The 11281-nt window shown below is 44.8% G+C and overlaps 2 protein-coding genes across 3 annotated transcripts; one reads left to right on the top strand and one right to left on the bottom strand.

Moving 5' to 3' along the window:
* Positions 1 to 140: 140 nt before the first annotated feature.
* Shf (WNT inhibitory factor 1) lies at positions 141 to 10813 on the top strand. 2 transcript variants are annotated; one of them, XM_078179283.1, is made up of 9 exons: positions 141 to 378; positions 450 to 671; positions 803 to 2162; positions 5387 to 6582; positions 7333 to 7575; positions 7999 to 8142; positions 8845 to 8997; positions 9996 to 10091; positions 10174 to 10813. In XM_078179283.1, the coding sequence occupies exons 4-9, from the start codon at positions 6429 to 6431 to the stop codon at positions 10398 to 10400; spliced, it is 1017 nt and encodes a 338-aa protein (XP_078035409.1). In that variant the 5' UTR covers positions 141 to 378; positions 450 to 671; positions 803 to 2162; positions 5387 to 6428; the 3' UTR covers positions 10401 to 10813. The 2 variants fall into 2 exon arrangements, with proteins under 2 accessions (XP_078035409.1, XP_078035408.1); XM_078179282.1 differs by having other exon boundaries at positions 7999 to 8193.
* Positions 9020 to 11258, bottom strand: Coq7 (ubiquinone biosynthesis protein COQ7, mitochondrial). Its single transcript, XM_078179284.1, has 3 exons — positions 11107 to 11258; positions 9608 to 9777; positions 9020 to 9524 (listed from the first exon to the last, which is right to left on the bottom strand). The coding sequence occupies exons 2-3, from the start codon at positions 9762 to 9764 to the stop codon at positions 9094 to 9096; spliced, it is 588 nt and encodes a 195-aa protein (XP_078035410.1). The 5' UTR covers positions 9765 to 9777; positions 11107 to 11258; the 3' UTR covers positions 9020 to 9093.
* Positions 11259 to 11281: the final 23 nt, after the last annotated feature.

Genomic DNA, 11281 nt, shown 5'->3' with positions numbered 1-11281 from the left:
ACATGTTCTCGCTCATCCTCCGATTTTGAACAGTCGTTGCATCGCGCGCGGTACCCATAGATTCGACCGATAGCTTCGCAAACCTGGCAAAGACGACGCAAGGTGACTCTAGCGTCGTGTATCTGTCAATCGGTTGGAGTTCTCGATCCGGATCGAAGCTCGAGGAAAGATCGAAGGATGGGGACCCCCTGCGGTTCCTATGGGGCCCATCGCATCGTCTTCGAGGACGGCTGGCCGCTGGGCAGCCCTCTCTGTTCACAGGACCGCGTTCGGACAGGCAAGCGAGATAGCCGCGCGGACAGAAGTCGAACGAGATGTGACCGATAATGTAATTATGCGGGACAGGTTTTTTGTGCCGGTACTCTAACTTGATCTCTCGTGAGTTTCTCCTCCTCTTCTCTGCTACTTGTCCCGGCTCTATCCTCTGTTAACCTTCTCTTCTTCTGCAGCACGGCGCGCACTGTGATACTTTAACAATGCATAAAATCACAAGCGATGGCAAAGCATCCTCCGAACAACAAATTCAAGCGTTATCTCAGAAAATATTCTGCACAAATCTCTTATGGTTCTCTTTTTTAACGGACAAACAAAAGTTGTACGATATCTTGGTACAGAAATTCGTATAGAAACTGAATTTTTTTCTTTTCAAGTTAATTGCGAAAATACTATCAGTACGTTAAATTTCGTACAAATTTAGTTTCTTTATTTCTCGTATAAATGTTACATAATGCCAAAAATTTTTATAACATTATTATCGTATATTATTATCAGCATTAAAACGATCGTTGTTTCTTGTCGGCAGGAAACTCGTTGGACCCATCGAGTTCGCAAAAATATCACACGGTGCTCGGAACGTCACTGGTGTTCCATCTTGTTCTACCGTTCTGTCACGGCTCTCCCGCCATTTCTCTTCCCGAGTTTTCCCACTTTCATCGGTTTCTTTCGATCCGACCCATCGTTCGACGTCTACCCCTACCCCCGCCCCATCGCCTTTTCTCTCTCAAGCTCTCGGTCACAAGAAACGGGATGGGATGGGACGAGAAAAAGGGCAAAACGGGGGACGCGAAGCCGACGACGCAGAAATGTGTATGTACTGTCTGCTACATGCATCGACGTTAGCGCCTGCCATTTGCCCTGGCTGAACGCTTGCACGCATGGGACTGTTCTCTATGTGTTGGAACCAGGGGCCGAGAAAGTGTGCGTCTCTTGTCCCTGTCTCTCTGTGTCTCGGAGGAGAAGAGGTAAGGTCGACTCGCGCGATGGAAAAAGATCGGGTATGCGAGTTGCACACACGATCATCGAACGCGAGTACATATATCGCGCAAGGTAAGAATTGTGCAGTGATAAGTAGCTATCGCAGCCTATTGCACGGGTTCAAAAGCCCCTTAAACTACTGTTCCCTTGTATGGCAATAGGGCAAACATCAAACATGCGTTACACCTATTGCGCGGATTTCAAAGTATAGGAAATACGTCGGCATGACATGCGGATGGACGAAGACAAAAATGCCTATTCAATAGTACTCTATAAATACTGTAAAAGTATTTAAAATGTATAAAGGAACGATGAATCTACAATTTAATAGTTGACAATCGCTGTACATAACCTGTTCTACTTTTGCAACGTTTTAGCGGAAATTAAAATTTATAAAGTAGTGATATGTAACCCCACAGTTAGAAAGATTAACACTACGTCTAAATGTGCCAAATAATGACGGAGTTTTTGTTCTGATAAATGATCGACAATAAAGGACAAGTCGCGGAACAAATCGTGGAGTTGGGAATATAGTTGCGACATAATGGGCGTACACACGTATGTATACGCCTCTCGTAAGTCTGGTAAGGACGAAACGAGGATGCAGAGAAATGCGTCTCAGACTAATGGTGTTCCATTGTGAGTCTAGATTTGATCGAGCTCGCAAGAAGGACCACGTCCAAGGAGACCCGCAAGAAACGGGACGGCTCGGTCTGGCGCGGAACGGCGTTGAGAAACGAATTTTGTGGGTACAAAGTATCCGTTGCAATTAAGCGGCGAAACAAATCGCCGGGCCCGATCCCATTCCTTGTACACGATGATGATCACGGATTGGGAGACCGCACTGATGTTGATACGGGTTCAAACGTGCCGGCTTCGGATCGACATTTAAAACGCGCCGGGGCACGGTACGTGATTTTGCGTAATGCTCGCCATAATGTGGCCTCTCCTCGTCGATCGTAGCGAATCCAATTAGGTTTGCAACGGTCGAGCAAAAACATTCGATCGGGAATAAAACCGGCACCAGTACCGGCCATCGCTCGTCGGAGACGGCTCTCTCGAGGACTCGAGATACTCGGGAACGCTTCCCCGTTCGCGAGGCCCTTTATAATACCCGCTCACAGATCAATTGTACCTCGTAGGATGCTTTAACCGTCCGTAATATACAAGATCGCGTTTATCGAGCATCCTCTAATTTCGTTCGGCTATTAGAGACAACCGGACGCGGCGTCTTAACCATGAAAACTTGATTACCGTCGCGCCGATTCCGATACTCGTGGAATCGATTATCCCGAGCCCCACCCATTTTGTCTGTTCGTCACTTGCCACGCATAAAAATGATACGGATTTCTACCTCGTACGATAAACGTTTCATTAACAAGTTGACGCATTAAGGCGATGAGATTTAAAGTTTTTGATATTTTAGGGTCTCCCAAGAGACTAAACAAGAATGAAAAAACATTCGCAAATACAATTAAAAAACGATTGACGACTTAGCAGGATTTTACTCGAGCTGTCGGAAGATTGAAACGCGAGAAGGAGGAATGATACTTTATGGCTGTCGATTACGAGCGGACATAACTTGCGTGTATTTTTCAATCGGCGAAACGGCGTAATAATAGCCCCGAACGTGAGATCGTTTCGCCGGTTCGTGATTTACCCCCGTGTGCACGCCGGTGTTTCGTGCAGCACGGTGAAAGAAGGACGATGGGAAGAAGGATAGGAAGCGCAGAAGCAACAGGAAAAACCGAACAGCCGTAAGAGATAACAATGGGCCATTTGTTAGATGGGGCCCGTCCCACGACACGCGGCCTACAATGGACACTATTATCTTAACTATTCATTGAGCGCTCTGTTAAACCTGTTACTCGACGGAACCAGAACAGCGCCCGTTGCCCCCCTCGGCAACCCGGCGCGATGTGACCTTTCCAAATGAAGATATCGCCTCGAACCTTTGAACACGCTGACTTTTCGCGCGTTGAGAACCGCCAAAGGTTAACTCGTGACCCCTCAAACCTGACACGAATAGATTGAACCAAGTCTGATTTCCATCTATATTTTTCAAGCCAATGTCGTTTGCGAATATTTAATATTATTCTATTTAATCGTTCGATAACTCCTCTTTACTCGGTGCTACTATATTGTCAGTAATATTTGCACAAGATAATGGAGATAGTTCCTCGCGATTATTGTACGATCAGTAGCAACTTGTCCTGTCGATTTCATGTCGGAAACCCTTTATCGGAAAGTAGTTTCAACGTTCAACCGCGCAAAATTAAGTACACCTCTTATGCGTGAGTTAAGAAAATCTCTTTCGAAGACAGTTCGCCGCTGACGAGCTTTAGCCGCGGCACAGCAGCCCGTCTAGCGTGCATCATGCATTATTCATTGATCAGGACCATTCGAGCCCTGTGTTCGGAAATAGTAATGCAGCCCACGAACATCCCATTATATTCGTTTGTTTGCTACTTTCGATTTTGGTACACGGCGGATCGGAAAAAGCATTCATTCTTGAACTTAAGACGCTCGCGGCAGGGTCGAAAAATATCCAGAAGAGGAATTTGCATAGGGAGCCTAATAACGCGTACATTCGATGGGACTCGTATGTGCTCTTAGTTGTCCACGGCTGTTTGTAGAAAGTCCTGCGCGCTCGTTCAACACTCCTCGGATGATTTATCGCGTCGCGAAGTGTCTTCTCCCGGAGGCGCGAAAAATCTTTGCGGGCTGAACGACCACAAGCGGCAGAGTGTAAAATTGTGCGTGTCCTATACATTGAAGCACCTAACAAGCCGGCCTTTGTAATGGATTACAAAACGACCAAGGAAATCCGACCGAACATTGTACGGAAGAATACCCCGTCGAGAACCGATCACGCGACAACGATGTAACACCCTGTATTTCGAGTTTATTAACCCTCGAAGATTCAAAAGCCCAGAATCAGCCTATCGTTAGCCTAGTCTGCGAAAATTGTAAAGTAAAACTCGGCGACATATCGAGACAGCAAAGAATAGTCACGGTAAAAAATGTAGAATCACGATATTCGCGTCGAATGAGAGTTTGATTTATTTCGATTAAAATATTGTTGTCGATTTGGTAGCAATTAGCGCGCGTACAGGTTTCCCGCTCGGATTCCTTCTGTTCCATGGGATACGGACGATTTTATTAAAGACAGACACGCTTCGGTCCCGATAAACATCTGGCGGATATATCTTCTGGTAAATCGGAGGCGGACCCGTCGACATATTTTACGGTCCGAGCCAGGCCGATACCGATCTGCCGGTAGACTCGAATATAGTACACGCGGATATATGGAAATCAGAATTTGGATTAGCAAATAAGGTGAAAAGAAAGATCGGTGGAAGGAACCAGTTTTTAAACGTCTTTGGCCGGGGTCTTCCTTCTCGTTCCTTCTTCCATTCTCTTTCGTACTTCGTCTTCCATTCCCCTCCTCTTCCTCCTTCACTCGGTTCTCTCATTCTCTCTCTCGCTCTCTCTCACTCTCTCTCATCACTCCCCTCCCAACCCCCTAGCTGTCTGTCTTTGCATTCGGTAAAGAGAATTCACGGTTGCAGTTTGGACTTTGTTCTGAGACTTGACACTGAGCTGCCATTAACTTGTCTGCGTTCCCCAGACTCTGCTTAAGTAGTTTGTGAACTCGGAAGAACCGAATAGAACCTTACTCGGCTTCAATGGGTGAGGTTCGCGAGCCCATGTGACTCGACAATCCTCTCTGACCCTCTCTGTTTCTTTAGAACCATCGGCAGATCCCACGAGCGGGCATCGATTTTTCAAAAGTAACGCTACATTTAAGATCATTGACACCTGCAGTCGCGATTAATCATTCGCCCGTCGACCGGCACCCGAGAAGGGTCTCGGTTCTCTGTTCTCTTTCCTGTGAAAATTGCTACTGGATCATTGGATCTGGATGCTGCTGACACACTTTTCAGTCGACAGTTCTACGCAATTCGATTGAAAAATATACTCTATGCATAATTATTGATGGATCTTCCAGGTATCACGTATTTGTCCTCTGCCATGTTCCGCCATTTTCCCCAAAACTTGCTAGCAAAAATGTCTGCGGTAATCGTATCACCAGAACATTAACACTCATATTATTTTCTTTTTATTTCAGACTGCAAGCTGAACTGGATGTTTACAGAATAAATTGAGCCGAGCAGTATGTTTTCCACCGTTTCTCCAAGTCTCAATAATGGACGGGGCTGCTATCGAGAAAGAAATTCCTCGGAACCACTGGAAAACTCGAGAAGAAATCTAGCGAACTCGGCTAAAGAAGAAAACAAGTGAAATCGATGGTCGATCGGTCGGTCCTCGGATCAATGGGGTGAAATCCTCGAGTATATATCGACACCGTCAGGTCGTTGTGCACGCACCCTTATCCTGAAGCGTATCGGGACCCCTTAGGAAGATAGAGATCTCGCTCGCGGTCTCACGGGCAAGAAGACTTGCCTGCTGCTGCTGCTGCTGCTACGGCTGTGGCTGCTGCTGGTTCGACTGCAGACCTTTTCTCATTGAGTCAGTCAGTCAGTCAGTCAGTTTGCCGCAGCGACGCGGCCCGTACGCACGTGTGTACGCTCGTGTCTTGTTGAACGTCTCTCGGCTGCTGGGGGCTGTGTTATCGACAGAGCAAACTAGCAGAGCCAGCGAGTGAGTGAGCGAGAGGAATTGGTCGTCGGTCAACCGGTCGGTCGGTCGATCGGTCGGTTCCCGTCCGCGGTCGCGTTCGATCGCGAGTCGATCCCCACCGGCTCTCGGACTCGACTCGGGCCTCGACATAGCTCCCTTGTTGGGTCGTGTCAGCTCGTTAGATTGCGTGCGTGAGAACGTGCCCGTTCGTCTCGAGCTTCTTGCCGTGAAATCCCGAATTTCACGCGTCGAATCGCGACGTGTTCCTCCGGACCCGGACTCTCGGATCTCTCTCCCTTTCCGTCCGCCTGCGCGTCTCTGTCTCTCGTTCCCTTCCTCTCTGTTCAGAGCTACATTGAACAAAAAAAAATAGAAAGAGAGGGAGAGAGGGGCGCCCAAGAAGCAACAGACTAGCCGAGGCAGCGCCCGGGCCCGTGGCCGCGGGAGAAAGACAGATAGACCTGTTCGCGTAGGCCACAAAAGGGGGGCTAGTCATAAACCGTGCAACACCTGGCGGCACGTCGTTAATTATGCAGTGGGCCGCAGCCGCCCTGGCCTCGGCGGCGATCGCTCTGCTTCTGGACACGGCGGCCGCGAGGCATCACCATCGCTCCGGCAATGGACACAAACCGTCCGGTGACATCTCTCTCTGGATCGACCAGCAACAGATTAAAATGTTCAGCGGTGAGTGTGCAGGATACGTACCGACCGGTACCGAGATACTTCCCGGCGACTAGATTCAACGTTTCTCGAGATCTAAAATCAATCGACAAATGGTCCGTTAAAACATCTTCCTCCTGATTGCGTGTGTGTCGCGGCTTTGACCGGAGTTTGCGATCAAGCTTCTTGAAAAAGCTTGTCGGTCGAAAGCGTTTTTTAAGTGACTGAATTTTTGTATGAGTGACTTGAACGGTTCCAACAAGATCACATTTATCTGCATATACAAATAATGGTCTTACCGCAGACTAGAATATTTTTCACGAAGGCAGACTTTCTTGACGTTGACATTTTTCTGACTGTATTTTATAAGAAGGCCGTATTGCATACTGCATCGAATAAAATGTTTTGAACGTCGTTGATGATACGTAGAACCGTTAAGATTTTGTTTGTCGTGTTTTCGCGGAATCTGGGATAAACTACCCCATTAATAGCTGAAAAGCCTAGCCTACAGTCGTACCCCTCGATTCATTCAAAGAGCCAAATGACCAATAACGACATCAGTGTCTAAAACAATACAATAGTTTGAACTTGTTATTTAAAAAATGTTAACTGATGCTTCAGCATTCTCGTATCTTCGTGAAAATATAATTACCAGGTTGCGGATCCTCGTGCAAAATGGAATATTTGAGTTGATTTGAATGGAAATCCGCAGTCTAATAATTACTTGATTGATCAGAAAACGACCGAAACTGATTTCTTTTCTGTCACGTTCAGGGTTCGAAATGGAAATATACGCGATCACCGAGGGCAGGGTGTTGTCGTACCTCCTAGACCCCGAATTTGAGAGCAAACTGCCGATCATCCCGAGCGAGGTAACGTACGTGAACTTCACATGGAAATCCGGTGTGAAAAAGTATTATTACAATTTTTATCGGCTGAAATCGTTCGACGAGTCGATCCTTAAAACTCCGTCGATCACGATCAAGACGCAGGGAAGAGTTCCCAAGAGACCGAAGGGTAACTATTGGAATTTCTGTTGCTATTGCGTAAGGATGGCGACGTTGTAAGCATCTTCGCAGGTCCCACGAAGTTTAGATCGATCAAACTGTGTCTCTCCTTGAAAAAAATTAAATTTTTATTCAATTCAAATAATTTATTCGCGTAATTTGCCCACGGTAGAACATCGTAGAACAAGAAAATAATAGCAAAAGTCTGAAAACTTACATAGACATATACTATCTCTGTAATCGATTCAAAAAGAATCATTACGTGACAAATTGTTGGAGCGATGCAAGCACCGCTGTGTACCAGCACACCGTAAATGACAGCAAAATAGAGACTAAGGGACTCGAAGATATTTACGACGTAGTCCTCTGGTATAACTATAAGTTCCGACCGGGAAAGAACTGAAATGAAATGATAAATGTATTTCCGTCACAGAATTCAGCGTGATGTTGCCCTGTTCTGGTAATAACTCGGGTATAGCACAATTGGGCATTGGTCTGATGATCGAGACACGCAAGGGGAAACCTTTAAACGGGACACCCCTTCGTCTTAACCTGAGGAAAGAATGCACCGTGCGCGGTGAGTGCGTCAATCGCGCCCACGATCACCATCTCTCCACTCACACATACAGTTCTGTATCTGCAATAATTCATCTCGCCTGATTTGCTGCATGCCACTGTCAAAAACGATCGAAGCTTACACCCTCTGTTTCCCTTTACCGCTACCGTTCGATAAGCCACGACCTAGCTTCGCTGGGTGAACCTTCAAAATGTATTTCGTGGTTTCACCGTTTCAAGTATGCTATAGTTTTCTGACGCAACCAGACTGGTCGCCCTCCCCCACGAATCATAATTGCCCAATTGACTTTTTCGACTGGATAAATGCACGGCTGTTTTGTGTCCAAGATATTCCGAAATGTACACGCTAATGAAGGTATCTTAAGTGGCCGGGGCGTTTCTTAAACGGCGGTCGGTGCTTGCAGTTTACGCTTATCTGCTTGAATTCGAGTGGGCGTTGCGGAAAGTAATCATTGAATGGCTCTTGTGTCTCCTCGCGATAAACCGTTGGTCGCTGTTATTTGCTGTGCAAAGATGAAGATCAATGGAATATTGATCGGCCACGTTCGCATGGTATCACCGGTAGAATGCACAAAGTCTTTATGCTTTAATAGTGTGCATGGGATTGCGTTATTACAATACATTTTTATAGTTACACAGATTTGTCTCAGATCTCCTCTCCCGTCGATCTACTTGCATATGAATAATAATATATTTATTGCAGAGCCCAATCCTGGACCGTGTCCGGACGGTTATTTGGGACCCCCTCATTGCAAAAAGGCACTATGTTATCCGAATTGCATGAACGGCGGCAACTGTACTGCTCCCGGCATCTGCTCCTGTCCACCAGGATTCCAGGGACCGTATTGCGAAGGAGGTATTTAAAAATCAATACAAAGTACATAAGACAAAATTTTTAATTTATTCAATACTACGTACATGGTAATGAAAAGCTATAAACTGTTCTAATACGTTATATTACTTTAGATATAGATATGGCTGTTTTACAACCGCACTTGATCACGTTCGTTAAGGCATTGTAGAACGGTGCTTGTTCGGCGCCGTAATCTATACCTGTATCATGATGTTCTTGTTCTTCGTCTCTGAATTTCTTGATGGTGTCCAACAATTCTTCATCCACGGTTTCGCCGCTTTCCATCAACGAGCGCAATTGGTCGTTATAATGCTCTGTGATCACTGTTTCAACAGCCACAGTACAGGCCATGGCCGCTTTTTCTCCCATAAGCGCTGTTCCAGCACCCAGAGCGAACCCAGCTATATTCCAAAGGGGTGTCAGAACAGTGGGTCTCACGCGATATTTTCTAATCAAGTCTTCGAATTTTGCTCGATGCACCTTTTCTTGGTCCCACATGTGTTGAATGGTTGGGCCAACCGCAGTCTTGCCTGTCCCGCGTACGCAGAATTGTTTTAAATATTTGTTTAGAAGGGTATATTTATCCTAATAATCTCGATAGCCAGTTTTATACCTAGAACAGCCATCTGTCCAGCATATATTCTGTCAGCTCCTAATTCTCCAGCATGATCTACTCTTATAATCGAATCTAACAGCTTGTCTGACTTTGTTGTACACGTAGCTGCAGATGAACTGGCAAAACGAACTCCAAATTGCCTTAGACGCAACATTTTTTTCTACAAACTTCAAAGAGAACTATCGATATAATGAAGTTTTTAAAGAGTACTTCGTTTAGGACTAGACTGCAGATTTTTATGCCGAGTCTTTGCATAGAAATATGCAAAATTAATAATACACGATACAACAGGTTTCAAATGATAACAATATATGTTTGCATAAACATCCGCAGTCATTCTACTATTGCATATGTTTTATATTTCTTAGAATTTAATGAATTGCAGGTATTTGCGCAGAGAAGTGTTTAAATGGAGGGAAATGTGTACAGAAAGACACCTGTGAATGTCCTAAAGGATATTTTGGACTACACTGTGAATTCTGTAAGTTATAAGAATTTATGGATTATGTTCTAGGGGAGAATGTAATTTAAAACAGAATTTGTGTCTCTTTCTTTGCCTCCAGCAAAATGTGTAATACCCTGCTTAAATGGAGGAAAATGTAAAGGCAACAACGTCTGCAGATGTCCTGCGGGTTTCAAAGGTGATCATTGCGAAATTGGTAGAAGATCTCCCCAACGTTCTGCTTGCACAAGAGCTTGCAGGAACGGGACTTGTCAACCAGACAACACGTGTCTTTGCGAACCTGGATGGTTTGGAAAATTGTGTAATAAGAATAAGCCTTGGGCTTGAAAGTAGACACATTTTTTTTCATTGTGGTATCTGGTTTGTAACCAATTGGAATAACGCATCATGATTCATTACATAACTGTTATAAAGTTCTAAACCCTATATAGACTGCATTTAAGCAAGACTTAACATTCTTTGAACCTCGCATTCACCTTACTTAAAATAACACACCTCGAATGTTATGAGATAGCATTATTTTAATCTAGAGAATGAGCACCCAAAACTAAATTGTTGACAATCCAATTGGTTAATACATACCACTTGAGCTAACGTGTATAGTTAGTAATTTACCCCACCCCAGATGTGATATGTAAAGCTGCTTTACAACATTTTATACTATTAAATATTATTTTTAATAATATACTTTTATATTGTTAGATTTATTATAATGATTGTAAAAAAAAATAAAGCGTATTTTGTCCCTTACGTATTATATTGCCATTTCAAATTCCAAAACACAATGCAATATTTCTAAAAAAACTTAGTTATATAATCTTAATTAGGTGTTAATGTACACAATGAATATTTATGTATCGACATTATCGATCAATTAAGTCGATCGCGATTTTCGTCGATGAAATGATTTTAATCGATCGAAATATTAAATATGTTGATCAATTAACGATTAATACGAATAGGAAGCTGTTGTATTAGCGGAACAAAAGAAGATCGTATCGAGTAACAGGACAGCGAAAGGCTAGTATCATACCCAGTAACGTGGTCCGTAGACGAAACGTCAAAACAACATGCGGGAACACGGCTGGTTCGCGGGCAGGTTTCAGGCATATAGTTTAGGTTAGACTGAGACACGGCGACATCGTTCCAGGCCCGCGGTGGAACAGTAGTCACGTGTTTCAGGGTCCAATCGGAACGGCGATCGAGCG

This window comes from Augochlora pura, chromosome 4 (genome assembly GCF_028453695.1).
Source record: "Augochlora pura isolate Apur16 chromosome 4, APUR_v2.2.1, whole genome shotgun sequence".
Classification (NCBI taxonomy): Eukaryota; Metazoa; Arthropoda; class Insecta; order Hymenoptera; family Halictidae; genus Augochlora; species Augochlora pura.
The sequence above is the reverse complement of the archived record's forward strand: the minus strand, read 5'-3'. Positions and strand labels throughout refer to the sequence as shown.